At 29.8% G+C, this 27,091-nt stretch overlaps 1 protein-coding gene across 5 annotated transcripts in view; it reads left to right on the forward strand.

Moving 5' to 3' along the window:
* Window positions 1–27,091, forward strand: part of LOC143229962 (phosphatase and actin regulator 1-like) — a 114,252-nt gene that overhangs the window by 23,537 nt on the left and 63,624 nt on the right. For all 5 annotated transcript variants that reach the window (XR_013016138.1, XR_013016139.1, XR_013016140.1 and 2 more), the window contains exons 3-8: window positions 5,380–5,481; window positions 11,452–11,577; window positions 13,835–14,011; window positions 22,199–22,475; window positions 23,832–24,001; window positions 25,239–25,395. Coding sequence is in view for 2 of the 5 variants with exons in the window: in XM_076462854.1 (XP_076318969.1) it covers window positions 5,380–5,481; window positions 11,452–11,577; window positions 13,835–14,011; window positions 22,199–22,475; window positions 23,832–24,001; window positions 25,239–25,395 (1,009 nt within the window). In the remaining 3 variants the exon portion in view is untranslated. The remainder of the gene's footprint in view (window positions 1–5,379; window positions 5,482–11,451; window positions 11,578–13,834; window positions 14,012–22,198; window positions 22,476–23,831; window positions 24,002–25,238; window positions 25,396–27,091) is intronic.

The raw sequence follows: 27,091 nt of genomic DNA on the forward strand, positions 1-27,091 counted from the left end.
CTAATTAATACTGGATTTTCACAATTTTTAGGCCCAGCATGGCCAGGTAGGTTAAAGCGTTCAACTCGTAACCTGAGGGTCACGTGTTTGAATCCCTGTCGCATCAAACATGTTTGCCCTTTTAGCCGTGGGGGTGCTATAATGTGATGGTCATTTCCACTATTTGTTGGTAAAAGAGTAGCCCAAGAGTTGGCGGTGTTTGGTGATGACTAGCTGCCTTTCCTCTAGTCTTACACTGGTAAATTAGGGACAGCTAGTGCAGATAGCCCTCGAGTAGCTTTGCGTGAAATTCAAAAACTACCAACCAACCAATTTTAGCATTTTTGTTAATAATTGTTGTTATTTTTAAAGATAATGTGTTTATACTCATATTTGATCCTTTCTGTAACATTTTTTCTGTATGTTATTTATGTAGCATGTGTATGCCTCAAACTTTATAAATATTCCATTATATTGTTACTATTTGAGTCTGTTTTTTCTAAACTTAACATATAAACTTGCTCTATGCAAATGTTGTTTTTTTGTAGTTCATGTATAATGAACTAACTTTTTTTTCAGGTATTAATGCTGGTGATGGAAATCAAAGAAATTTTGAACTATCTATGTTAAGTAAATAGCAGCTTTTAAAGTGAAATAAATTTTGATGTTCAGATCAGTAGGTCATTCTAGCAGGTAGTTTCTTACAGCATCAATCAACCATCTGTAAACTGTCATGTTCGGTCACCATGTAAATTAAACAATGATCTGTCGACCTCTCCCCACATAGACATGTGTTTAATGGCCATCATGAAAATCTAAATAGAACCCAAACATTTTGTAAAAGTGCTGGATCTTGCTGAAGTTACTCTGCTTTCATTGTGGTTGAAATTATTAAAGGTGTATCTGATGTTTTGCAGGGTTGCAACTTCTCTCCTTGGCTCGTTGAAACCTATATTTAAAACAGGTGGATTTATCCTTGTAGATGAAAAGCTTTTCATTATGGAGAAACTATCAGCAACCATATGATTAAATGTAGAGCATATGTTAACTTACCTATAGCTCTCCACTCTCCCAATGTACACATGATTTATTGCACTCTCATCAGTAGGATGTACATAATCCAGTCTTATCTTTCCACAGACAGCTTGTTAACTTAGCTAGAGTAAATGCAGAAAGTAACATTAATTCTGATGCACATATTTCCAGCAGTATTGAAACTTCTACAATGTTTTGATTTGGAGATCATACAAAATCTTCCTTAGAGTAAATCCTTGGCTGCTTTTTCAGTCTTTATTGGTCAACATATTTAGGTCATTAATTCCATATTGTTTTCTGATTTTCTTGCTAGGTGTCATGATCACATGAATGTTCAATATGCATAACATCTGCCATTTTCTCATTTTTAACTTAGTTTTTTTTTTTTTTTCAAGTACATTCCCCTTCTGTGTCTGCTAGTCCTAATCATGATAAAGTTTTCACTGGCTTCCTTTTCATCTCATTTATGTTCCATATTAAATTTTGAACCAGTTTCTGATTTGAGCTATTACTTATGCATTTGGAGGCTACCAGGTTATTAATGATCTTTGTATTCTATTTTTTAGATAACTTTTGAATTCCTTGACATGTTTATTGGGGGAGAGGATGTTGTTTAATGTGTTTTTTTTTCTTTGGATACTGATAAATCACATTGAAGCAGTTATATCAGCAGTCTTACTTTTTTATCACAATCAAAACATCCATACACATCAAGATTTGATTCCCTATGATTGACACAGCAGATAGCCCAGTGTAGCTTTTCTCTAAAAGGAACCATGTATTTTATTACAGCAGTCACACTAACTGGAAGTCTGTATGAAGGATGCCAAAAGTGAATAAAAGCTATAGTACAGTTAATTAAATAAATTCAAATAAACTTAGAATTGTTACAAGACACGCACATATTTCACCCAGTTCTCGTAACAAAAACTAAAAATATTACTTGAAAGACACACTAGTATATGCACTATCTATGATCCTGTGCCACGAGTAAAACAAAATTAACATAAAATATGGAACTAGCTTATTTTTAAAGAACTAGTATATTTGTACGAATCTTGTGAGTTGAAGTTTTTAAATTGTGAAACATCTAAGTTATACGTCTGTAACTGTCTTCTCAAGTAGCTACATTAAATGAAATAATTTATATCAGAAAATTCAGTAAAACATGATTATTTTATTGTTTTTTCTTTTTTATTTTTTTGACAATAGTCCTCAACACCATTTTATAAAAATCCTTCACAATGATACAGAAACTTTATGACCTATACACTTGTACTGTTCCTTTGATAGATAGTGTATTCTACAGACTAATATTTTACTTGCACATGTGATGAAATTGTACAGTTCAAGTAAAGTGATGTTTGTCCATAGTTGTAAAAGTAACTGATCTCTGTTTTCTGACAATTTTGTCAGAAATCTAGCTGACAATTTTATATTATTAAACCTACAATTCACAAATTTGTTTCTTTACAAATATGGTAGTCTGCATATGATATCATATCTAGTAATTAGATTATATTGCATTTTGCAGTACTCAGCGTAAAGAACTTACAAAACAAATTGACCAAAAAATCTACATTTTCTATTCATGTAAAATAATCCTTACAGTACTTAATGAGGTATATTACAATAATTAAACCACTTAAACCAAAAAGTGTTTAAAATGCTGATGGGCTTCGTGTGGACACACTCGGTAATTCTAAAGTTAAACTATATGTCATAAATATTTAAAAACACATTGATTTTTTGTACTATTTAGATGGTTTTAGTTCTTTTCACATGGTTCAAAACTACATAGTTTTTATGAGTAACTGTAGTTATTGTTATTTTTTGATTATAATTAACAGTACTGTATTTTTGGCTAATACAGATAAATTGTTGTTGTGTCAACTTTATTAGATCAGTATGTTGTTGTTAGTAGTAAAGAAATGTTACTGATGGTAGTTTATAACAGTATAATATTTGTTTCTAAACAAATACAGTTATTCATACTGGTTTCATTTTGTGGCTTGTGACTTTTGTCCTTACATCCTGATTACTGTTAAACATTAGAGTTTCTTTTTGTGCTCCAGGAGGATTTGAAGACCTTTATTCTTTTTTCCAAATCTGAATTTCAATTATGGTCTTTGCTATTTACCTAGTGTATATTTTGATTTCATATCGACATAAAACATTCAGGACTTTCTTTGGGTATGACTCAGATTTCCATGGCATCTAGAACTACAAGTTAGATAGTGTATTGAAAATTGTTACTTAATGCTAGGTAGCTAGCCAGTAGAGGCAAATTTCTTATCCCAGAATTCAATAGTCTTGCAGTCTTGCATGGGAAGTGACAGGCCATGATGTTCTGCTGTCCCATTAAAGCCAACAAAATAATGCTGTTTGTGGTTTGAGGATCTTTGTTGGTGCCTGCAACAAAGCCACTAGTTAGTTGTTCATGATTGTCAAGTTAAGAAAGGCATTTATTTTACCAAGCTTTCCCAAAATACTGAGTCTCTGTGGCCAACTCTTTGTGTTACAATAGTTAAACTATGCTTTTTACATAAAACTATTTTCCATTGTATATTATTCTTAAATATGCCACATTATTTTGCCTGCATAAGTGATTGACTTGTTAATTTTTAAAGAACTGCCAAATGCATGAACTAATTTAACATTAGCCCTATCACTATGGCTCATGGGTCAAAGGTCATATCATACTACATTTGTAGACTTGCATTCAAAATTTTATTACAATACTACTTTCTGAATGTGTGCCAGTAAGTTTGGTATCAAACTGTACATTATAATTTAAGTTTTAGTGTGTTTCATTAGTTAATTTAAAAGTAAATATTAGGAAGGAAATCTTAAATAGTGATTTTTGTGTTACATGCAGTATGTTGAATGCAGCATTGGTTCTAATTAGGTGTTTTTGATGTTTAAACACAAAGTCTATAGTTTCTTTCAAGTTATTAACTGAATCTATCAGTATTGGTGAGCTAGAATATAAAATATGAATGTCTTATCTGTTATATATCCTCAGATAACACTACATTTACTGAATCAAACACATTGACTCTTATTTTTCCTTTCTATTTTTGAAAACGTTTATGTACACCTACACTTGTCTACACATGTGAATATACACTCAAAAACTCAGAATGTCCCTCACATGGTTCTCTGAGCCTTTGCAAATTATTTATGTGGCAAAATCCATTCTTTTCATGGCAGATTTCAAATGATAAATAGGTCTTTAGTGAGATTGAAAAAGACTTATTTTTTTAGACTCAAATACAGGTTATTTACTAAGCCCAATATATTACTATGGAATTCTGTGGTACTGATATAGTAATTTATGATTTTTAGTTATTTTAGGTTTATATAAAACCTGAAAAGGTTTCTTTCATATCTTCCACATGCAAAATTTGAAAAAGCTTAGCAACCTACAGCAAGCAGTAAATGAGTTCAAAGTTCAAAACTAGAAGAGATAGTTATTTTCTGTAATTCTATATTTATTTTTCTATGTTTTAAGAAAAGTAATTGAAATTTAAGAACTTATTTTAATCATTAATTATGTATATACATATATAATATATTAAAACTGAAATGTGGCTGTATTTTACAAAATACTGGTCTACTAAAATACAGCCAAGATAAGGTCACTTTATAAGGGACAGTTTTATATTTGTGGATACAGTAACGTGAGTGCATGTGTACCACGTCATTGCAACTTCTGTAATATTAGCCAGGTATAGGTGAAATATCATTCTAACAAAAATAATAAATATATGTATAAATATATAATGTTATAAGATTTGAGTTATTTAGACTAAATAATTCTATTTTCATGTAATGATTTGTAGTCATTCTAGATAGGAAAAAAACATTGTTTATATTTCTTTCCTTATTTTTTATGGGGTTTACAAAATAGGTCAAACCTACCAAACACATACAGAAATTCTGATTTGATTGTGAAAATAACATATAAAGTTTTTCCTTCAAAAACATTTGATAATTATCTGCAGTTTATAAAGATTTCACATGAGAAATTTGAAAATGTTTCAATGCATAAAAGTATTTTTAACCTTAAAATAAAAATTACTCTGGATGTTGGACAATCAACATTCTGAGAGAAAAAATTTACAAAAATTTCTTTAATTAAAAAACCTTAATTCAAAAACCCTACTATCTTGTGTAAGTGAGCCTTGTAATATTGACAATAATTATCAGAAATCTTAGTATAATTACTTTCATAGATGCTTTTGTGATTATAACCTGGATGGATTCCACCAATCTCGCAGTGTAAGGGCTAACTTCCATGTTACCTAATATTTGTATAAATTATCTGTAAGGGTAAGTTACCTGAGGATTTTCTCTTTTCAGATCTGGAAAGAAAAATATCTCTACATTCAACTAAAGAGGAACTGATTGAAAGAGATGTTTTGTTGCTAGAGAGAGATGTATCTGATGATGATCATATAGAAGGTAATCTCAGATTGTTAAAGATCTAATAGAACTAGACTATTGGTAGAAAATAAGATGTAGATAAAGAAATAGAAGATAAATGTCATTGTGTCTGTCAATATAATATTTGATTAGTAGAAAAAGAAAGATGCATGATGATAGATAACTGACAAGAATCCTTACCATATTGAACAAAATATAATTATTTAAAAAGTTCAGTTGTATAACTTTTGTATTTTAATGGTTCTAATCAAATATCCAACTACTGTTAAAATGTTTCTCTTAGTTTCATACAGTTTATTTCTTCATAACGTAATTTTTGGGGACAACAAGGGACCTGCTTGTTCCATATTGGCTGCCCCATCCTTCAAGCCAAACTAAAACTATTCAATGAATAAATTAAAAAAAAATGAATGCCATCTCAATCATTCATATATACAGGGTGTTTGGAAAGTCACTATGCTCTTGTATATTTATTAACAGACATGTTTCAATATAGAATACAGGAGGTAAATATGAATGACAATTATAAACAATGTTGAAAGTGACCCCTTTTGGCATCAATACAGGCTTGGATCCTTCTTATTTTGTTTCTAAACATTGCTATCAGTTGCTGGCTTGAAATAGACTGAATAGACATATGATTACAAAACTGAACAGTGACTTTCTGAACACCCTACACTTATATATCAAGTTTTCTTTTAAACTTACTCAAATCTACTGTCTCCATAACATCCAATGGCAACCCATTCCATAATCCAACCACCTTATTTCAAAAATAAAATTGTCTTAGCTGAAGATGGCTTCTACCTTAACTAAATCTGTATTGGTGTCTTCTAGTTCTGTAATTCTCACTTAAGTATGAAAAATGTTGATTTATCAACATTATTAATTCTTTTTATAGTCTTAAACACTTCAATTACATTCTCTTTAATTCTTCCTTTTCTTCAAGATAAAACAATTTTAAGGATCTTAACCTCTCCTCAAATGACAATCCCTCTGTCTCAGGTATCATTTTAGTAACCGTCCTCTGAACCCTGTGTTGACTATCCAGTAAAATTCTGAACGTTCTTCTTCTTTGCAATGTATCTTTCATCACATTTTTCCATAACTTTTCCCACAAGTTATGTAAGACTAATAGACCTGTAATTACTGGAACAAATTTTATTACCTTCCTTGAAGATAGGAGTGACATTAATTAATTTCCAGTCTGTTGGTAGTTATCCACTCTTCAAAGACAAAAGTTTGGGGCAGTTTACTCACATATCCAATCCTTGACCTTCTTTTAAACTCTCCCCGGGAAATGTTAACATATGCAGAAGCTTAATAATTAGTTAAACTTCCCAAGTTTATTTTAATAAGCTCAGAATTCATGCAATTGTCTTGTTCAGAATAAAAACTGAATAAAAAGCAGAAATAATCCAGCCATTGATCATCAGATACCAGCCTTCCTTTACCATCCCTCAGGAGTCCTATCCCAATTCTAACAATTTGTTTACATTATGTTAAAATATTCTCACTGTTAATTTTTATATTTTCAGCCAACCTTTCCTCATGTATCTTTTTTAATATCCTAATTTTGTGTTTCACCATCTTTTTTGATCTTCTTTAATCTTGTAAATCTTCTATGATGCCAGTCAATTTAAAGTTTTTAAATTTGTGATGCTTAAATTTTATCTCTTACACCATTTATGAGCCAAACTGCATTTTTTATTTGTAGCTATTCTTGTCTTTTTATAAGGAATGTATTTGTTTTGAATATTGAAATATGTTCCTTTAAATATTTTCCTCACTTGCTCAGTGTCTCCAAATAACCGAACTGTCCAGTTCACAACAGAGAATTCTTGTTGCATCCCTTTAAAATTTTCCTTTTTGAAATTTGTAATCAAACTATCATTATTCCTGATTTCTGTATACATCAAAACATCAAACCCAATACTACAATGATCATTGTACCTAAGTGTTCTCAGTTTCCACCCTCTCAACCATTTTTGTATTATAAGTTAACAATATATCTAAAATAGCAGGTTCTCTGACTAATTGGTGAAGAAACCGTCTTTAATAGTGTACAGAAACCTTTCTCTCTTGTGGTTTTACTCTTAGTATTTTTGAAACAGTATGTCTGAAATTAAAATAATGCATAATTATGACTTCATTACAAGCTGAAATCTTTGTCTCACTGTAAAATTTCTCACTAATTTCATCAATTTCATCTGGTGGTTTGTAATAAGCTCGTCCTAAGAGCTTTTTACCTTTATCTGTCCCCTATTGTGACAGGGGTAAGTCCACATATTTACAATGCTAAAATCAGGGGTTTGGTGCCCCTTGTTGGACACATCAGACAGCTCAATGTGGCTTTGTTATAATCAAAACAAACCCTTGATATCTACTAACAGAAACCCAAATGAATTCAGTCTCCTTGCTATTGCCACCTTCAACAGAATTTAACACTCCTACAAAAAAGACGTTTCTAGTCCTGATTTCTCCAAGCCCGTTCCCCTGGCTGTGGTTTCGCTAGATAGTAGATAGGGACAGTGGGAATCTCGTTAATCTATTCATTAATGGATTTAAATGGCAATTTCATTTAAATACAAAATTATTAGCCTAATATTAATAACCTTTCAAGTTGCTCTGGGGCCTATTAGGCCCCACTTTTCGTAGGAGTGTTAACTTACATATGGAGCTACCTCTCCTCTCTTTACTACTCTATCCTTATTAAATAACATATAACCACGTACTTCAAAGAAATTTTTGTCACCAAAATCACCTGCATTTAACCATGTTTCAGTTATTCCCATTATATCAAAATCTTCTGTTCCTGCCAGTGTCCTAAAATCATCTGTTTTATATATTATAGCATTACAGTAGTAACACTTAAGCCTATTCTTATAACAACTTCTATATACATATCCTATCATAAACTTCTACATTTAAGTTTTGTTTCATTTAGTTTAGATTTGCCCTTTCCACTATGTAGTCCTAATTTAAAATTTCCTTTACAGCTGAGTTCATAGCCCTTGCAAACATGCTAGACCCTTTCCTACTCAAGTGTAAATCATCTATTCAAAAGCATTCCTTCCTTTCACTGAACTGATCCTACAAGTCCAAACCAGCTAACTAGCTCATCCTTACATATTAATTTCAACCTAGCATTTACCCCTAGTGATCTACTTAAAATTTCATCTCCTCCATAATTAATTCTTGGCAGTATCCCTGACATGATTAATATATGACCTTTATCTTTCAGTGCATTTATCAACCCCTTGTACTTACTGAATAGTTCCTCTGAGTTATTCTGCACTATATTGTTAGCTCCTATGTGTACAATAAAAACTGCATTGTTGTAAGTCCCCTTCATTATATTTCTTGCTCTGTGAGTTATGTCTTTTACATGTGCCCCATTTACCTTTTTTCTCTGTATTTATCTCATGGACTATTCTATCTGCATGCCATGTCAAGGAATCACCTGTAACTATAATATCTTCAAGTTCATAATCCTTATCCTTCTTTATTCCTTTTGTTTTCCCTCCCGTCAGTAGTTTCTTGTCTATACAAACCAAGGACTGAAATCTGTTGTATCAATAGAGTAAGATCTTTACAATTAAGTTCACTACTTTTAACCCTAATACAGTAAAACCTGTCTAAACCAGAAACTGCATTGGGTGGATACCTATACAAGCCAGAAATATCAAAATTTTGCAGCATTATCATAAGATTCCTCTTATAAAAGGCCTTCTGTATGCAGAACTTGTGTAATGCTGACAGAAAACTATCTTTCACCTTCCTCATCTTTCAACAAGTACAATTAGAACCTGAGTAAGGCAGAAAAAATGTTTTTGATTAAATATTAATAAATTCTCAGACATTTTGTTACAATACGTATTGGTTAAATATATTCTTTCATTATTCAGGAGGTTGCTATCAGAAAGAATGATTGACTACTTTTGATCGCATTTGCAGATGGAAAACTAGAGAAACCATGGGTAACAGGTAAAAGTGAAAATCTGTACAGTTTCAAAAATTTAAAGAAGAATAAACTTCCTGTGAAATGGAAAGCACATAATAAAGCAAGGATGACAAGTGTTATATTTGAGGAATTTTTGAACAAATTAAACAAAGAAATGGAACAAGAAAATAGGAATATTCTATTTTTCCTACATATTGCAACTTGTCATCCAAAAGTTCAACTTTCATATGTTCATTTAGTCTTTCTACCTCCATGTACAACATCAGTTCTACAGCCACTAGATAATGGAATTATACAGTGTATATAATTGAAATACAGAAAACTGATGCTTCAGCATAGTATTACAAATATGGACAACTGTAAGAGAGCATCTGAAATGACCATGAAAACTGACATGTTAGATACAATTGCATTTTTCAGTCATTCAGTCAAATGCGTAAAAAATGAATATGTAATAAAGTGGCTTCAAAACTGTGGATTTATTCTTGATAATGGCAGAGATTGTGGAGAAGTTGTTTATTATGACGATTCTAGTGAAATCCAGACTCTGAGAAGACTGAAGCAGATAATTCTGTGAATGCAAAAGTTTTGTGAACATTGACAAGAATGTTTTAACAGAAACTGATGAAACTGATTTAAAATCTCTAATAGAATCTCAAGATGGTAACAGCATGAGAGATTCAGAAGATGAACAAAATGGAAAAGATAGTGAGGAAATAGAAATTCATACCTCATCACAAGTGTTAAGTTATATTAACTCTATCAAATTGTATGCAGAAATGAAGGAGGAAAATGAATTTTATGAAAAGGCCGTAGAATTGGCATTCTATTTTAACCACATGAGAAAGCTCATTAAAAAAAAAAAACAAAAAAACAGTTGAAATTGGACATTTTCTTCAAATAAATCTGATCAAGATTTTGTGTACTTGTGTATATTTTGAATGTCTATTTTTGTTCTTATTCTAATAAATTTAGCATAAACTTTATTCAAACATCTTACTTCCCTTGAGTCAAGCAACTATAACGTTCTGCTCAAAATTATATTGTTAAGCAAATGCTTGTTCACTGTTTAAGCCAGAAAACTTGCTTAAGCTGGAAATTGTACTCTGTCTCATGCGATTCTGCCTTAGACAAGTTTTTCTCTACCATCCTTTATAATTTCCTGAATGTTATTGTTAATTTTAGCTGATGTCTTCCTTGCATGTAAAAGCTCACACTCTTCCTGAAATAAAGCTTTCATTTCTCACAGTTAGTACTCTTTTTACCATTTCCTCAACTTTAGTTAGGATAGACTTCAAACTACATATAAACTGAACATTCTCATTATTAGTGTCTTCAATAGTGCAGAGTAGTTGAAAATTCCCAGATAAAGCCCATTCATTGCACCTGATAAACTTGGAACACTTGACCCCAAACTAGTTTTACCATTGTATTATTTGTAGAATTAAAATAAACACTTTATACCTTTATTAAATACCAGAAGCCTATTGTTAACACTGAGCCAAAGTTTGACAGTTAACTAGTTTATAGGCTCTATTTATTACATAAACATTGTATTTGATTTATCTTAGAATCTCATTGCAAGTTGAATTATAACTTTACCTAAAGAGCCATTACATGTACTAAGTTCAATGTAACGTTGTACTGCATGTTACACACACAAAATCTAAATGAAAACCTTGTATCTACTATTGTAGTTCCAAATCTTAGGAAATCTAGATATTGTTTGTTGACTTTAATTTTTAAAGGTAAAAATATTAAAAGAAAAAAACATTAAAAGACTCATAATATAATAAGAACTTAGCTTTCTAACATATTCTCTTTTCCAAAATATTTATCTTAGAAATGTAACTTGTTTTGGTTGTAGTATATGGTGATTTGTTTTCCCAAACAAAATATTAAACTATTTACTTCAAATAAGGCTGTGTGTTGATAAATTTATTAAGGTGTTAAAACTTTGCTACAAAGTAATGTTAGCTAAACATTCACAAATGTTTATAAAAGTGTGAATTTCATTTCTTAAGCAATAAGTCCAGCTGGAGATACATTTGGACAAATCTCTGGAACTTCAGTTCCCATAGTAACCAGTAGTATTGGTGGATCAGCAGTAATAGATTATCAAAAAATCAAGGGTCCAACATCTTCACTTTGTAAGTATATTATGCAATTCACTCTTTGTATATAGGCTTAGTCATTTTGAACTAACCACCATGAAAAAATATATACATGTTATAACTCTGAATGAACCAAATATAAAAATCAGATATTTTAAATGTGTTTTCACTAAATGCTTGTAAATTCATGAAACCTTCATTAGGCCTCCATGAATAAATAACAATTTTCATGTTTCAAATAAAATTACTTTTTATTTATGTTAAAGTTTTCATATTTCATTTGCACAATCTCTATGACTTCCTAAGTGAATACCAAAAGTTTCTTTGGTAAAACTTTTTATTATATCTAATATTTACTCTACCCTAATACCAGCTGTAAGGAAAGGAATAAATCAATGTATGGTTTTCTGAGATAAAACAACAGTTTTCTGAACATTTATGGCTGCTTGCATTTAATTTAATTACTTTGTACCATTCTTCAGACCCTTGTTAATAGTTTATAAAGTACATTAAATGACCAAGTTAAAATCATATGATGCAGTTACTTGGACTAGTCTTGTGAATGTTTTAAATTTGTTTTTCATTTGTGCATCGTTATCTAACTTAATAATTCTGTAATTTTTTATATTTCAGAAACTTTAATGGCAAAATATGTGACAATTAAAAATATGCATTAAAACAGAAAATTTAAGACTCAAATAAGCAAGAAGCCCTATTTGTATTTGAGAATGTTCTATGAAAAGACTGGTGTTTCATACCACATTAGCTGTGCACAAAATAATTGATGTTGTTTTCAAATATGCATTTTATAATGCAAAAGATACATCAAGCAATAGAACAGAATGTACAAAATTACAATAATTTTACTGGCTTTTAACTAAATTATAAATGGGATTAAAATTTCCGTTACTGCTCTGAGCAGTAACTTTATTCAACACATTTAAAAATTTTGATGTGAGTTACTAGCATTGTGTTTCAAAAGAAAATAGACAATCATTTGTCTGTGTAATTCAAAAATTATGCTTTCTTTTGGTTAGTGACATGACAAGTATGTTTTGAAAGACAGAGAAATGTCATGTAGGTGTAATAAATGTAGTGATATCTCACTAAAACAAGGACACTGGGAATTCAAATTTCATATGATGTTTCCTTGATATATACTGTGTGTTTGTAACTAATTGTATGCTGAAACCCATAAATTGGTAGAAAGAAAACTAAATTGGCAGTTCAGAGCCTAGAATGGAAATGTTATACAGGAAGGTGAACAATGAGGGTTCATATGTATCTCAGAATGGCTGGTATTGGTAGTAACACTTTTATTGATAAGGAGAGAACAATGTTTCAACCTTCCTAGGTCATTTTAAGGTTAAGATGACCTAGGAAGGTCAAAACGTTGTTCTCTCCTTATCAATAAAAGTGTTATACCAATACCAGCCATTCTGAGATACATTTTTATTTCAAGTGGGTTTCTCATCATCAAGAATGAGGATTCATGTAAATTTTTCATTTTTTAAATTGAAAAATTAAAACTTTGACATTATAAAATCTAGAATTGTAAATGTTTTGATGGTAAGTTTATTAGCATAATTGTTGACAAAGATGTTTTGGTAATTTGAAAGTAACTGATGTGTACATTTTGAACTACCAATATTTGGAAAATTACAGTTGTTATAGTACTAACTACTATTAGGGAATTAACTATATTAGCTTTTTACAGAATTGTAGGTTTATTGTATGTTCTTTGTATATTATGCCTCTTAAAAAGTTGTTATAATACCAAGTAATGCTTTAGAATCAACTGTATTATATTAAGAAAATTACAAGCTTAGCATCTTTTCTTTGTGAGTATATTATACCTCTTAGAAGATTGTTATCGTACCACATGGTGTTGTATAATCAACTGTATTATATTATTAAGAAAATTACAGGTTTAGTATCTTTCCTTTGTGAGTGTAATTCTGTAAAACATTTCTCTAGTTACCAGCACTGTTTTATGAATTGTAGGCACTTATTATTATATGAAGGATTTAACATTTTTTCTTATTGTTGTATTTTACAGGAAGTTCCAACACTTAGTTTATTGTATAAAGTGCTTTATATCTTTCTAATAATGAGAACCCTTCTTACACATACTTTTATAAAATCTAAAATGTTTATCTTCCTATTGCAACTATATTATACTACTACAGTGTCAGTCATTTGTTATTTTTCCTTCTAAAATATTTATTTAGACCATTGTTATTAGTAGTGCTAGTACATTAATGTATATTTCATATAAAATATTTGATTGTAGCTTCTCCAGTGATTTCTGAAGTACCATTCCTGAACCTTGCTAGTCTCCCTTCTCATAATGGAGACTTGATGTTATCTGAGCAGCCAATCCCTATTAGTGAGATTGGTCCAATACCTCCACCACCAATGTTTTCTAGCCCATCACCAAAAATCTGCAGTGTTGTTACTGATTCTTTAGGTAAATTGTTATTTCTCATTTTATTTCTACCGTCCATGATGTTTTATATAATCATTGTTGTATTACATTTATTGTGACTTTGAAATATATTTATTCTGTTTTTTCTTTAATATTCTACAAATTGAAATTAGTAATTGAGTTTAGTAAAATGAAGTGTTATCATGTTTTAGTTTCTAATACATACATTTTTAATGTAACACAGACTAATATCACCATAAGTGCATAATATATAATGATATTATGTTCTAAAATGCTGAGAATTAGGAACTTGAGCATGGAAAACAAAGGTAACAGTATCTTTGTCCTAATTTACTTGTTATACATAAGTAGATGTAACAATATCTCTGTTCTAATTTACTTGTTATTCACAAGTAGATGTAACAATATATTTGTCCTAATTTACTTGTTATTCATAAGTAGATGTAACAATATCTTTGTCCTAATTTACTTGTTATTCATAAGTAGATGTATCAGTATCTCTGTCCTAATTTACTTGTTATTCATAAGTAGATGTAACAGTATCTCTGTCCTAATTTACTTGTTATTCATAAGTAGATGTAACAATATGTTTGTCCTAATTTACTTGTTATTCATAAGTAGATGTAACAATATCTCTGTCCTAATTTACTTGTTATTTATAAGTAGATGTATCAGTATCTCTGTCTTAATTTACTTGTTATACATAAGTAGATGTAACAATATCTTTGTCCTAATTTACTTGTTATTTATAAGTAGATGTAACAGTATCTCTGTCCTAATTTACTTGTTATTCATAAGTAGATGTAACAATATCTTTGTCCTAATTTACTTGTTATTCATAAGTAGATGTATCAGTATCTCTGTCCTAATTTACTTGTTATTTATAAGTAGATGTAACAATATCTTTGTCCTAATTTACTTGTTATACATAAGTAGATGTAACAGTATCTCTGTCCTAATTTACTTGTTATTTATAAGTATATGAAACAATATCTTTGTCCTAATTTACTTGTTATTTATAAGTAGATGTAACAATATCTTTGTCCTAATTTACTTGTTATTTATAAGTAGATGTAACAGTATCTCTGTCCTAATTTACTTGTTATTCATAAGTAGATGTAACAATATCTTTGTCCTAATTTACTTGTTATTCATAAGTAGATGTAACAATATCTCTGTCCTAATTTACTTGTTATTCATAAGTAGATGTATCAGTATCTCTGTCTTAATTTACTTGTTATACATAAGTAGATGTAACAATATCTCTGTCCTAATTTACTTGTTATTCATAAGTAGATGTAACAATATATTTGTCCTAATTTACTTGTTATTCATAAGTAGATGTAACAATATCTTTGTCCTAATTTACTTGTTATTCATAAGTAGATGTAACAATATCTCTGTCCTAATTTACTTGTTATTCATAAGTAGATGTATCAGTATCTCTGTCTTAATTTACTTGTTATACATAAGTAGATGTAACAATATCTCTGTCCTAATTTACTTGTTATTCATAAGTAGATGTAACAATATATTTGTCCTAATTTACTTGTTATTCATAAGTAGATGTAACAATATCTTTGTCCTAATTTACTTGTTATTCATAAGTAGATGTAACAATATCTTTGTCCTAATTTACTTGTTATACATAAGTAGATGTAACAGTATCTTTGTCCTAATTTACTTGTTATACATAAGTAGATGTAACAATATCTCTGTCCTAATTTACTTGTTATTCATAAGTAGATGTAACAATATCTTTGGCCTAATTTACTTGTTATTTATAAGTAGATGTAACAATATCTTTGTCCTAATTTACTTGTTATACATAAGTAGATGTAACAATATCTTTGTCCTAATTTACTTGTTATACATAAGTAGATGTAACAATATCTTTGTCCTAATTTACTTGTTATACATAAGTAGATGTAACAATATCTTTGTCCTAATTTACTTGTTATACATAAGTAGATGTAACAATATCTTTGTCCTAATTTACTTGTTATTTATTAGTAGATGTAACAATATCTTTGTCCTAATTTACTTGTTATACATAAGTAGATGTAACAATATCTCTGTCCTAATTTACTTGTTATTCATAAGTAGATGTAACAATATCTTTGTCCTAATTTACTTGTTATTCATAAGTAGATGTAACAATATCTTTGTCCTAATTTACTTGTTATTCATAAGTAGATGTAACAATATCTCTGTCCTAATTTACTTGTTATTCATAAGTAGATGTATCAGTATCTCTGTCTTAATTTACTTGTTATACATAAGTAGATGTAACAATATCTTTGTCCTAATTTACTTGTTATTCATAAGTAGATGTAACAATATATTTGTCCTAATTTACTTGTTATTCATAAGTAGATGTAACAATATCTTTGTCCTAATTTACTTGTTATTCATAAGTAGATGTAACAATATCTTTGTCCTAATTTACTTGTTATACATAAGTAGATGTAACAGTATCTTTGTCCTAATTTACTTGTTATACATAAGTAGATGTAACAGTATCTCTGTCCTAATTTACTTGTTATTCATAAGTAGATGTAACAATATCTTTGGCCTAATTTACTTGTTATTTATAAGTAGATGTAACAATATCTTTGTCCTAATTTACTTGTTATACATAAGTAGATGTAACAATATCTTTGTCCTAATTTACTTGTTATACATAAGTAGATGTAACAATATCTTTGTCCTAATTTACTTGTTATACATAAGTAGATGTAACAATATCTTTGTCCTAATTTACTTGTTATTTATTAGTAGATGTAACAATATCTTTGTCCTAATTTACTTGTTATACATAAGTAGATGTAACAGTATCTCTGTCCTAATTTACTTGTTATTTATAAGAAGATGTAACAATATCTTTGTCCTAATTTACTTGTTATTCATAAGTAGATGTAACAATATCTCTGTCCTAATTTACTTGTTATTCATAAGTAGATGTAACAATATCTTTGTCCTAATTTACTTGTTATTCATAAGTAGATGTAACAATATCTTTGTCCTAATTTACTTGTTATTCATAAGTAGATGTAACAATATCTTTGTCCTAATTTACTTGTTATTTATTAGTAGATGTAACAATATCTTTGTCCTAATTTACTTGTTATACATAAGTAGATGTAACAGTATCTCTGTCCTAATTTACTTGTTATTTATAAGATGTAACAATATCTTTGTCCCAATTTACTTGTTATTCATAAGTAGATGTAACAATATCTCTGTCCTAATTTACTTGTTATTCATAAGTAGATGTAACAATATCTTTGTCCTAATTTACTTGTTATTCATAAGTAGATGTAACAATATCTTTGTCCTAATTTACTTGTTATTCATAAGTAGATGTAACAATATCTCTGTCCTAATTTACTTGTTATAAATAAGTAGATCTAACAATATCTTTGTCCTAATTTACTTGTTATACATAAGTAGATGTATCAGTATCTTTGTCCTAATTTACCTGTTATTTATAAGTAGATGTAACAATATCTTTGGCCTAATTTACTTGTTATTTATAAGTAGATGTATCAATATCTTTATCCTGGTTTGTTTGTAATTCATTCATATCCTCACTTGTAGAGATCATGAATGCAGTGTTTATTAATATTCAATCGAAAATATTTTTATTTTATTCTGACAGAGGAAAGATGATAAACATAATATACATAAAAGCTGTAGCATCATCATCCCTCATCCAAACACACATCTTCTTCACTTTACACATTCATGATTGGCTTGATATAATATACACAAGTTTCTATACACACTTGTACATGTGAAGTATTTATAATATAACTTTTGATGCAGTATGTGTGGATCTTTACAAAATTTGGTACACTTTTAGTAATGAATCTAAGCTTTTGCACACAAAAAATCAGTTTTTTTTAATTAAGTGTTTTTGCTAAATATTGTGAAAATATCAAGTCTGTTTCTTTACTAGTTAGTGTGCAAAGTGATTTTAATATTATGATCATAAAACTATTCTTAATTCTAAATATCTTAAATATTATTTGTGTAATCTTTAAAATCTTCTAAGTACATTTCAAACATTTATTTTGAGTACAACTATATATTTTGTCTGTTATTTTATCTACTCTGACTATGTGGGGTCAGTAAATTTGACCAATTTCAACCACCATAAAAAAATTGGGATATAAATATAAAGTTTGCTTTTTTTTATTCTGAATGACTACAGATGGCTACTCAAGAACACAAATGTTTAAACTAAATAGCTTAAAGCTCATAACATTATACATTTGTAAATATATATATATATATGTATATTATTTTTATTATATTAACCTTCCAGTCATGCCTGGCTAACGTTAGATAACTTGCATGAATGTGGTGCATGTGCAGTTGTGTTACATATCCACTAATGTAAAACTGACCTGTAGTCTTCACAAAGTGACCCTGTCTTGGCTGTGTGTTAGTGGACTTGTATTTTATAAAATAGTCATATTTTAATTATTGTACATTATATCTATATAGATTATAACTATTTAAAAATAAGCTATAAAAGTTATTTTTCTTAAAATATATAACAATAAATAAAGAAGTAATGTAAACAATTATCTCTTATAGTTACGACCTTTGGATTCAATCGCTAAACCTTGAAACATTTTGCACGTGGAAGATGTAAAATGAATTTTTTTTAGCTTTTATATATATAGTTAATTAACCACAAAATAATAAATAACTAATATACTGATACTATAGAATTTCACTGTAATTTATCAAGCTTAATAACAAAGTTGCATTTAGGTCTAAAAGATATGAAATTTCAAGCAAACAAAAGACACAACCTACCTCCTTGAAATCTTAGTTTGAAAGAACATGGTAGCCTTTTAACCAAGTAAAATGGCTGAGAAAATCACTAGAGAGACTTTTTAAGCTGCTGATTGGTTATTAGTGTCATGTATTGAAGTATGTGTATATATGACGAATCATTTCTAAAATGGAAAGAGATGAATAGGACCACTGTGTTTGATTCAGTACATAAGCCATATGTCAGCAAAATAAAAATATAAGGTATAAAATTTAAATTATAATTTACAGTTTATTACCAAATGTATTGACATAAATTCATAAAATAGTAGTTCAGTAAAATTTTGAATACAACTCAACAAATACAATGACATGCCCTTTGACCTGTGACCCAATCGGGTTGGTTTAGATTATTATGGACTATTTATACCAAGACATAATGTTTTGTTTTACCCTGTACCATCTGTAGAGTTAATTGTACTGACAATAGTGAAATAAGGTGAATATTGTAAACATAAAAAGCACAGCATGTAGTTAGTTCAAAACTATTTTACTTTAGTTGTATAGCAACTGTTGGTAGGAATGTTCAATACACAATTTCTGTGGTGCCCGTTCTACAATTTGCGTGATATCCACACCATGTACTACTGAGGTATTCATTTTCTGTGGTGCCAGTTCTACAATTTGCATGATATCCACACCATGTACTACTGCGGTATTCATTTTCTGTGGTGCCCGTTCTACAATTTGCATGATATCCACACCATGTACTACTGAGGTATTCATTTTCTGTGGTGCCCGTTCTACAATTTGCGTGATATCCACACCATGTACTACTGCGGTATTCATTTTCTGTGGTACCCGTTCTACAATTTGCATGATATCCACACCATGTACTACTGCGGTATTCACACATAACATGAATTTTCTACATTTTTGTTTTAATGTCAAATATTTTGTTTGTGCTAGATGTGTAGGTTTTTAAACTGTTTGTGATCAGCAAAGCCAGAAAGCGTATTTTGTTCTAGCAGGCTTTGTTCTTGTTCAGTCCTTGGGAATAAGTATAAGGTTGCACCTTCTATTTGAAGGTGGAATAACTCTGCCTTCCAGTGATAGATTACATGAGGTTTCAACCTTTCTCACCTTTGACCAGTCATGTAAGTAACATCAGTCACTGTTTCAGTGTAAATCACACTATATTCCATTAATATTTTTACCACAGACTCACTTTTCATGGAACTCAGTATTAAGTTGTAACATATCTTGTTGAACTTTTCATTATAAAACAGACCTAATTAATTTATTCCTTTGGAAAATTGGTTTAGCTGAAAATAGCACATTAAGTTATGCATGTAAAGTAATACACTGTCAGTTGTCTTTCTTAACATCCTTTATTTTCCTTCTTCTGTTAGATAGTATAGTAGAAATACCTGCACTCCAGACAGGTACAGCTGCTAGTCCCTGTAGAAGGTTATTGGGCCCATGGCCTTTTCTGGAACTATCAAATAGTTCTACGACAAAGTACTCACACTTGACATTCTATACTGTTCACTATTCATGAGATTAAGGATTTTATTGTAATTTTAGTTTAGAAATGAGCTACCATCACAGAGTAGGTTTTATTGAAGTATTTCTTTGTAGATGTATTTATCATTGAAAGTGTCTTGATTTTCTGTTGCAAAACATAAGATTTTTGCTGAAGAAAAGACAAATAATTTTTTAAGTTTGTTTTATGATTGTTTTATATTTGAAACTTACTCTGTTTTTGTAATTTTTATTTGTTAATACTGAAACATATCATTTTTGTGGAAATTTCAATTGTTTTATTTATTGCTCAACTATAAAAATACTGCCTGGTTTATAGACATATCACCCAGTTATGAATGGTGCAGTAGTTTCCAAGATCCATGTTTTGGATGTGCACATTGCATGCCATGTTACGATAAAGATACTTGTTTGACACCTCACATATCCTCAAGTGTGTATAATTAATATGACACAAAATACCTTCCATGTTCAAAAGTTCAATTACATAAATTAAGGGCTACTTATAACCAATTATTTTTAACTTAATGTACATTATAATTTTAAATACTCTAAATAGTCCAGAATCTCATTAATATCAAATTACACAGTAAAGCAACTCATTTACAAGATAATTCATGGCTAATTACAAATATTATGAGGTGGTTGGCACAGACCTACACAGCATGAAATAATTATTCCAAACAGGAGCTCTGAAATATCTTCTATAAACAATACTAGTGCAATGAGTCATAAGTGAAAAATGTAATAAAAATATTGGAGAACAGTGAATTCTTATAGAATAGTTATTATTTATACCTGTGAAATGTTCAACTTTGTTGGTTGCTTGTTTAGAATATGAATAGTGGAACAGTAAACTACCAAAAGAATAAACAGTTCACACAGTATTGCTTGATCCATCCCAGAATATTCAATCAACCAACCCACTTAAATGTAGCTTTTCAGATTTGTTTACCTATCCAAGGAAGACAAGAAGTCTGGGTCTATAAATTTATCAAACCTGTTACCAGTTACATCATACTCCAGCATTTTCAGTCCAAAAATCCAAAACAGATTTTCTAAACATTAATAATAATACATCTCGTTCTTTTACCAATGAAACTGCAGATGTATAAGCCTTTTTCATAAGTCAAATATTTTTTCCAATTTTGTGTCATTGAAGTCACCTTTTTCTGAGACATACTTCACTTCTACCTTCAAATGTATGAGAAAAACTAATGTAAAATTATAATTTTCTTTATCTGTATTTACATTGTCATTAAAACCTGTGGCTCCCTCTAGCTAACAAATAAAATTTGTTATGTAGCCTACAACAATAATATTATTTCAAATTGTTTGTGAAATTGCATAATATTTGATGATCAAAAACTTTTGGATAGCATGTGCTTAAACTTAATTTGAGACTGGTTAAATATTTCTTTATTTTTCTGAATGAAATGTCAAAACTTTAAAAAGTTTTCTTTATACTGTGCATTTTCAAGTCTTATTATGCTCTTTGTTTGCAATAATAGTAACAGTTTGGGTTTGTATATTTCTCAGGGTAAGGTGGTATAGATATTATAGTCTAGTAAGTAATGAAATAACCATATCCTCCAAAAATATTACGTTAAAGTTTAGTGATCGATGTATTGGACAAGATGTACAAAACTCAGCGTAGAAAGTAAATAGTCATAGAATGAGTGAGATATTATACACACACATATAAGAAAATAAGTTACAGTAGCACTGAACCTAATATATATAGTATTAAAACTTAGTTCATAGGCAATTTTCATATTTTATTTGTACTGGTTTCTCACTTAATTTTAAATTATGATTTGTATGAGAACATTAACATCTACAGGTTTTGCATTAAATTTTATGTTACTTTTGTAGCCATTCCATGCTCCCAAGACAGCCCTGTATCCATTTCACCACAACTAGCCAGTGGTCATTTTCTTTATCCTTACGCACATGACAAGAGTAGTATGCAAGTTGAGCCTCCTCCCAAAGAACCAGTTCTAACTGCAATGCCCAAAAAAAGTGCATTAAAGAAACGTAGCACTAATTCCACAGTAACTACGTCTTGTCCATCTTCACTGATGTCAGTGTCGTTTACATCAGTCATCTCATCAGCATCAAGTTTGGTGTCACCACTGTCTACTCAAAACAGGTATATTGTAATTAGTTGTGCTAACAAGAATATCATAGCAAAGATATATCTAGGGGATTTCATGTGTGGTCAGATATGAGAACTTAATTCTGAACAGTTATTGTTGTGCTAAGACTGTGACATTAGTTCTAAAAGTTTCCTTCCCTCGTAACCATCATCACAGACATCCCTCCACCAACAAGGAGTGCCAAAATATAAAATAGAACAATTAAAGTACAGTTCTTACATTGATGGTGATTTTGCCATGGAAACTGTTGTAGATAAGTGTATTGACATTCATTTGTTTTAGTTTAACTCAGAGAGTATAATTACATCCTGACTTTTTTATTTTAGTGTGTGGATTCCAGCATGGTGAGAGAAGTTATCAAGCACAAAGCTCAGATAACATTAACATATTCTTATATCAATTGAAGTAATTCACACTAGTCAAAAGAAGTAATTTTCTCTATGCAAATCACCAAATAAGCTTTACTTGGAATACTGAGTGTAGTTTTGGACTATTTAACTAAAAAAAGAATAGTGGCTAATTGGAAGATGTTCACCGAAGAGGATGAGTTACATTACAGAGATGGATTGAGATCTCTTAATGTATGTTGTGAAGAAAGTAATATTTCTTGACAGTGAAGTTGAATAAACAGATGATTCAGAAAACATTAGACCCCTGATTTTGCTAATACTGGTATGGATGAATATCATCTTTGAGATACTATGAAAATTTATTTATGAATAAACAGTGGTAGTTCTTTCTTATGTATCCACTTTCAATAGATGCATGTCAGTGTTGTAGTAATTCTGAACTTGAGTATTGTAGATTTTATTTCATACACTTAATGACATTCTACTTGGATCTTTGTTTACTTAGAGTTTCAGCAAATATGTATTTATGTGGCAGACTTTCTGTAAAATGTAAAAGGCCATTGTATGCAAAATTCAGATTGGTTACAAAAGTATTTGATGTATTTTAATACATGTTTGTGATTGGTTATGATATATCTAATATGAATGAAATCTTTAGAACATTATTAATGACATTTTAAAGGTCAGCTGAGAGTGGTGTGTGCAAGATCAGTTGTATGTGCAGTGATATCTTAGTTGTTTGTCTTATGTCACTAATGGATTCACCTTGTTTTAAGTTATATATCTGGGCATTGTAGTGTGAGCAGTATCCTTGTAGTGTTATACATGTGAGGATAGATGTTTTCAAGGCTGTAGGCAGTGTGTATAGTCATTTATGTTTCAGGTTAACTTTCATTTGGCTATTACTTCATAGTGTTTCTCTAAGAATGTAATAACTGCATTTATGTAAATGAGTTAAGCTACCCTGATAATACCTCACTTTATCCTTTACTTGTCTAGGATTAAAGTAGCGAAGTTTCCTCCAGCCCTGAAATTTCCTTTTACAAGTGACAACAAGGAGAACCAGCCCATTCCGGTGCTATCGTTCAGTGGAATAGAGTTCAAGTACAACCTGGGAATAGACGAAAATCTTCTTTACTGGAGAGACTATTACGGTGATGATGAAGAAGGTAACTTATCTTTGAATGATAGATAACATTCCTTTACTGGAGAAATAACAAGCATGGTGTAGCTTCTAGTAAATAGACAAATTTCTATGTAAACTTTAACTTTCATTCTTTTAGTAAATAGACAGGTTTCTATGTAAACTTTAACTTTCATTTTTTAGTAAATAGACAAGTTTCTATGTAAACTTTAACTTTCATTCTATGAGTAAATAAATAGGTTTTTATGTAAACTTTAACTTTCATTCTTTTAGTGTAGAGAGGTTTCTACATAAACTTTAACATTCCTTCTCAGCAGATGAATGTATTTTTGTAATGTTGGAGAAGTGGTATTAAAAGTTATGTAGGTGACTCTCTGAGTACTTTTAAATATACTGTTGAACGTGCCCATGAAATACTTTGAAACCTTGTTTGCTGGAGAGATGTTGAGGAACATATGATTCTTACTGACTAAATAAAGTGTAGTTGTTTGGAAGTAATGGTACTGAGACTTTTTCATCCTGCTTTCTTTTGTGTTGTTCATTATTATACTGAAGGATGAGTTGATGGACCTGAACATGTAGATGTAGTGAGTTTTGACATGTGTTAATGTTGTTGATTTAATATGTACAGACTTGTTATTCTTGTATTAGCAGAACAGTAGATTAAAATATTTTACATAGGTATAAAAGACCAGAGTTCTGATCTATAATAATTTATGTTTGTTTTTACTGAATATGTACAGTTAGGCCTGAGTTCTGATCCATTGTAATTTGATTTATGCTGTTTGTTTTCCATGAATATAAAAATTGAGGCCTGAATTTTGTTGATTATGTCAGCCATTGTTTTGTAGCAGAAAATTGTTGTGAGATCTCCATCTTAACTTTAGAAATGTCTTCCAGAATATTAAATTCTGCTTAAGTTCAGAAGTAAAATTAAAACAATCTATCTTGGAAGATAGGGTGGTAGATTTTATCACTTCAAAAGACATGGGTGTATTTTTGATTTTGGCAAGTGTCTCAGAAACATTCCTTTGAATCATTTGTTTCAGTACAGTACAGAAAAAGGACAATAGAAATTAATGTAAATTAAAGTAATTCTTCAAAAAAATTAGCTTAAAATTAAATTGCAGAGAAAATTATAAATTTAAGTGATCATTAAGAGGTTAGTCTTCTTTGTAGCTAAGAAATAATTATAATTTTGGCATAAATAATTTTGTTTGAAATGAAACATCATATTAAGTCACTGTTTGCCTGTTTTGTAGGACGGCTTGCTGCCAAAGTAGCCAGAAAAGATTCCTTAGAAATAAAGTTGTCTCAGCGACCTGATCGTCAGGAACTTATCAATAAAAACATCATTCATTCTCAGACAGAGCAAGAAAGACTTGACATTTGGGAAGCTGTGGGAAACCATCTCACACGGTATATCTTTTCATGACAAGTGAAATACAGGGTGGCCATAAATTATTCACTCCAATTTAACCAACCTCATAACCATCAAAAAATGAAATCTAAATTACTTTCCTTTTTTCTTTCTTCCTAGAATGATTTCAAATTGTAACTACATTCATGAATCCTAAGTAGCTTGTTACAGTATAAATCTGTTTATAATTAAATTGTATTGTTTTATTACCCTTTCAGCCATGTCTAACTACTATTTGTGCAGTTGTAAGTTAGGGAATGAGCACTTTCACACTATCAAATTATATTACTCATAGCATGCTTGTGTGAGTGCCTTGTGAAACACATTTATTATTATAATATACTTTATCTTACATAACCTAAAGAGATCCCTGTTCTTACATTTTAGTTACTTCTATAAAAAATAAATTAAGAATAAACAAGAAGGACAAGAAATAAATTACTTCCCCAAATATTGTTTTTTCTTGTTTTCAGTTGTGACTGACACTTACTCTTACCTTTTTTATACTGATCGTAGTAATGCACAAAATAATTTATATTTAAATAATGCACCAAAGAATATAGATTAATAACTGGTAAAAAGCAGATGATTTGCTCTAAAAAACAACAGTTTTTTGGCTCTCTAACTATGAGACAAAACCTGTTACAATTTCATTCAAACTCGCTATTGTGATTCTTGTGAAAATCAAAGTTGTATTATAAGTGAAACTGATGCTAGTCTGTTTAGAACACAACATAGTACAGTCAGTCATTTGATGGATGAAAACCTAGAGTTTCTGTTGGTCACAGGTAATATATAATTAAATGCAAGATAGAACTTTTAACAAATCCTAAAAGAAAGAATGCGGTTAAGTGGGTTTGGTAGGAGGGTCTGATTTTTTATTTTACCTTTACTTGATGGTTCATGGGTCAAAAGCCATGTCATTGCATTTGTTGACTTGCATTAAAAATTTTATTGGACTACTATATTATGAATTTATGTCAATAAGTTTGAAATCAAATTGTAGATTATAATTCAAACTCTAATATTATATATAAGATAATTTCTTAATTTAAAAGTAAATATTAAAAAAATACACCTAAATATAGATTTTAGTGAGTCACGTGGTATGTTGAGTGCAGCACTGTTTAAAATAAGATGTTTGTGATGTCAAAATACTAAGTCTATAGCTTTTTAGGAACTCAAATTACTCTTATTGATGAGCTGGAATTTTAAATAATAATCTTGTATCTTCTTTCTGAGATATGGCTTATATACTGAATCACACATGGTGGCCCCAATTCAACTCTTTCCATTGTTTGAAACAGGGCCTTATATATATTATTACTACTGTATATGATCTGTAAATAACAAATTGACAATTAGAATCTCCCCTTAGTGTTTTTCTCAGCCATTTTAGTCTACAAAAAATTTACCACGTTCTTTCAATACAAGTTTTCAAGGAGGTAGGCTGTGTCTTTACTCTGCTTGAAGTTTGATATTTTTAAAAATCTAAATAAATTATTGTGGAATACTGTGGTATCAGTGTAGTTATTTGAATTTTTGGTTATTCAAGTATTTATATAAAACCTAAAAAAAGTTTGTTTGATATCCTCCATGTGTGAAATTTTAAAAGGCTTAACAACTCATGTCCAGCAACAACCAAGTACAAAGGTTGTAGAGAGAAGAGATAATTGATTTATTGTTCTATATTTT

This window comes from Tachypleus tridentatus, chromosome 10, assembly GCF_004210375.1.
Source record: "Tachypleus tridentatus isolate NWPU-2018 chromosome 10, ASM421037v1, whole genome shotgun sequence".
NCBI lineage: Eukaryota > Metazoa > Arthropoda > Merostomata > Xiphosura > Limulidae > Tachypleus > Tachypleus tridentatus.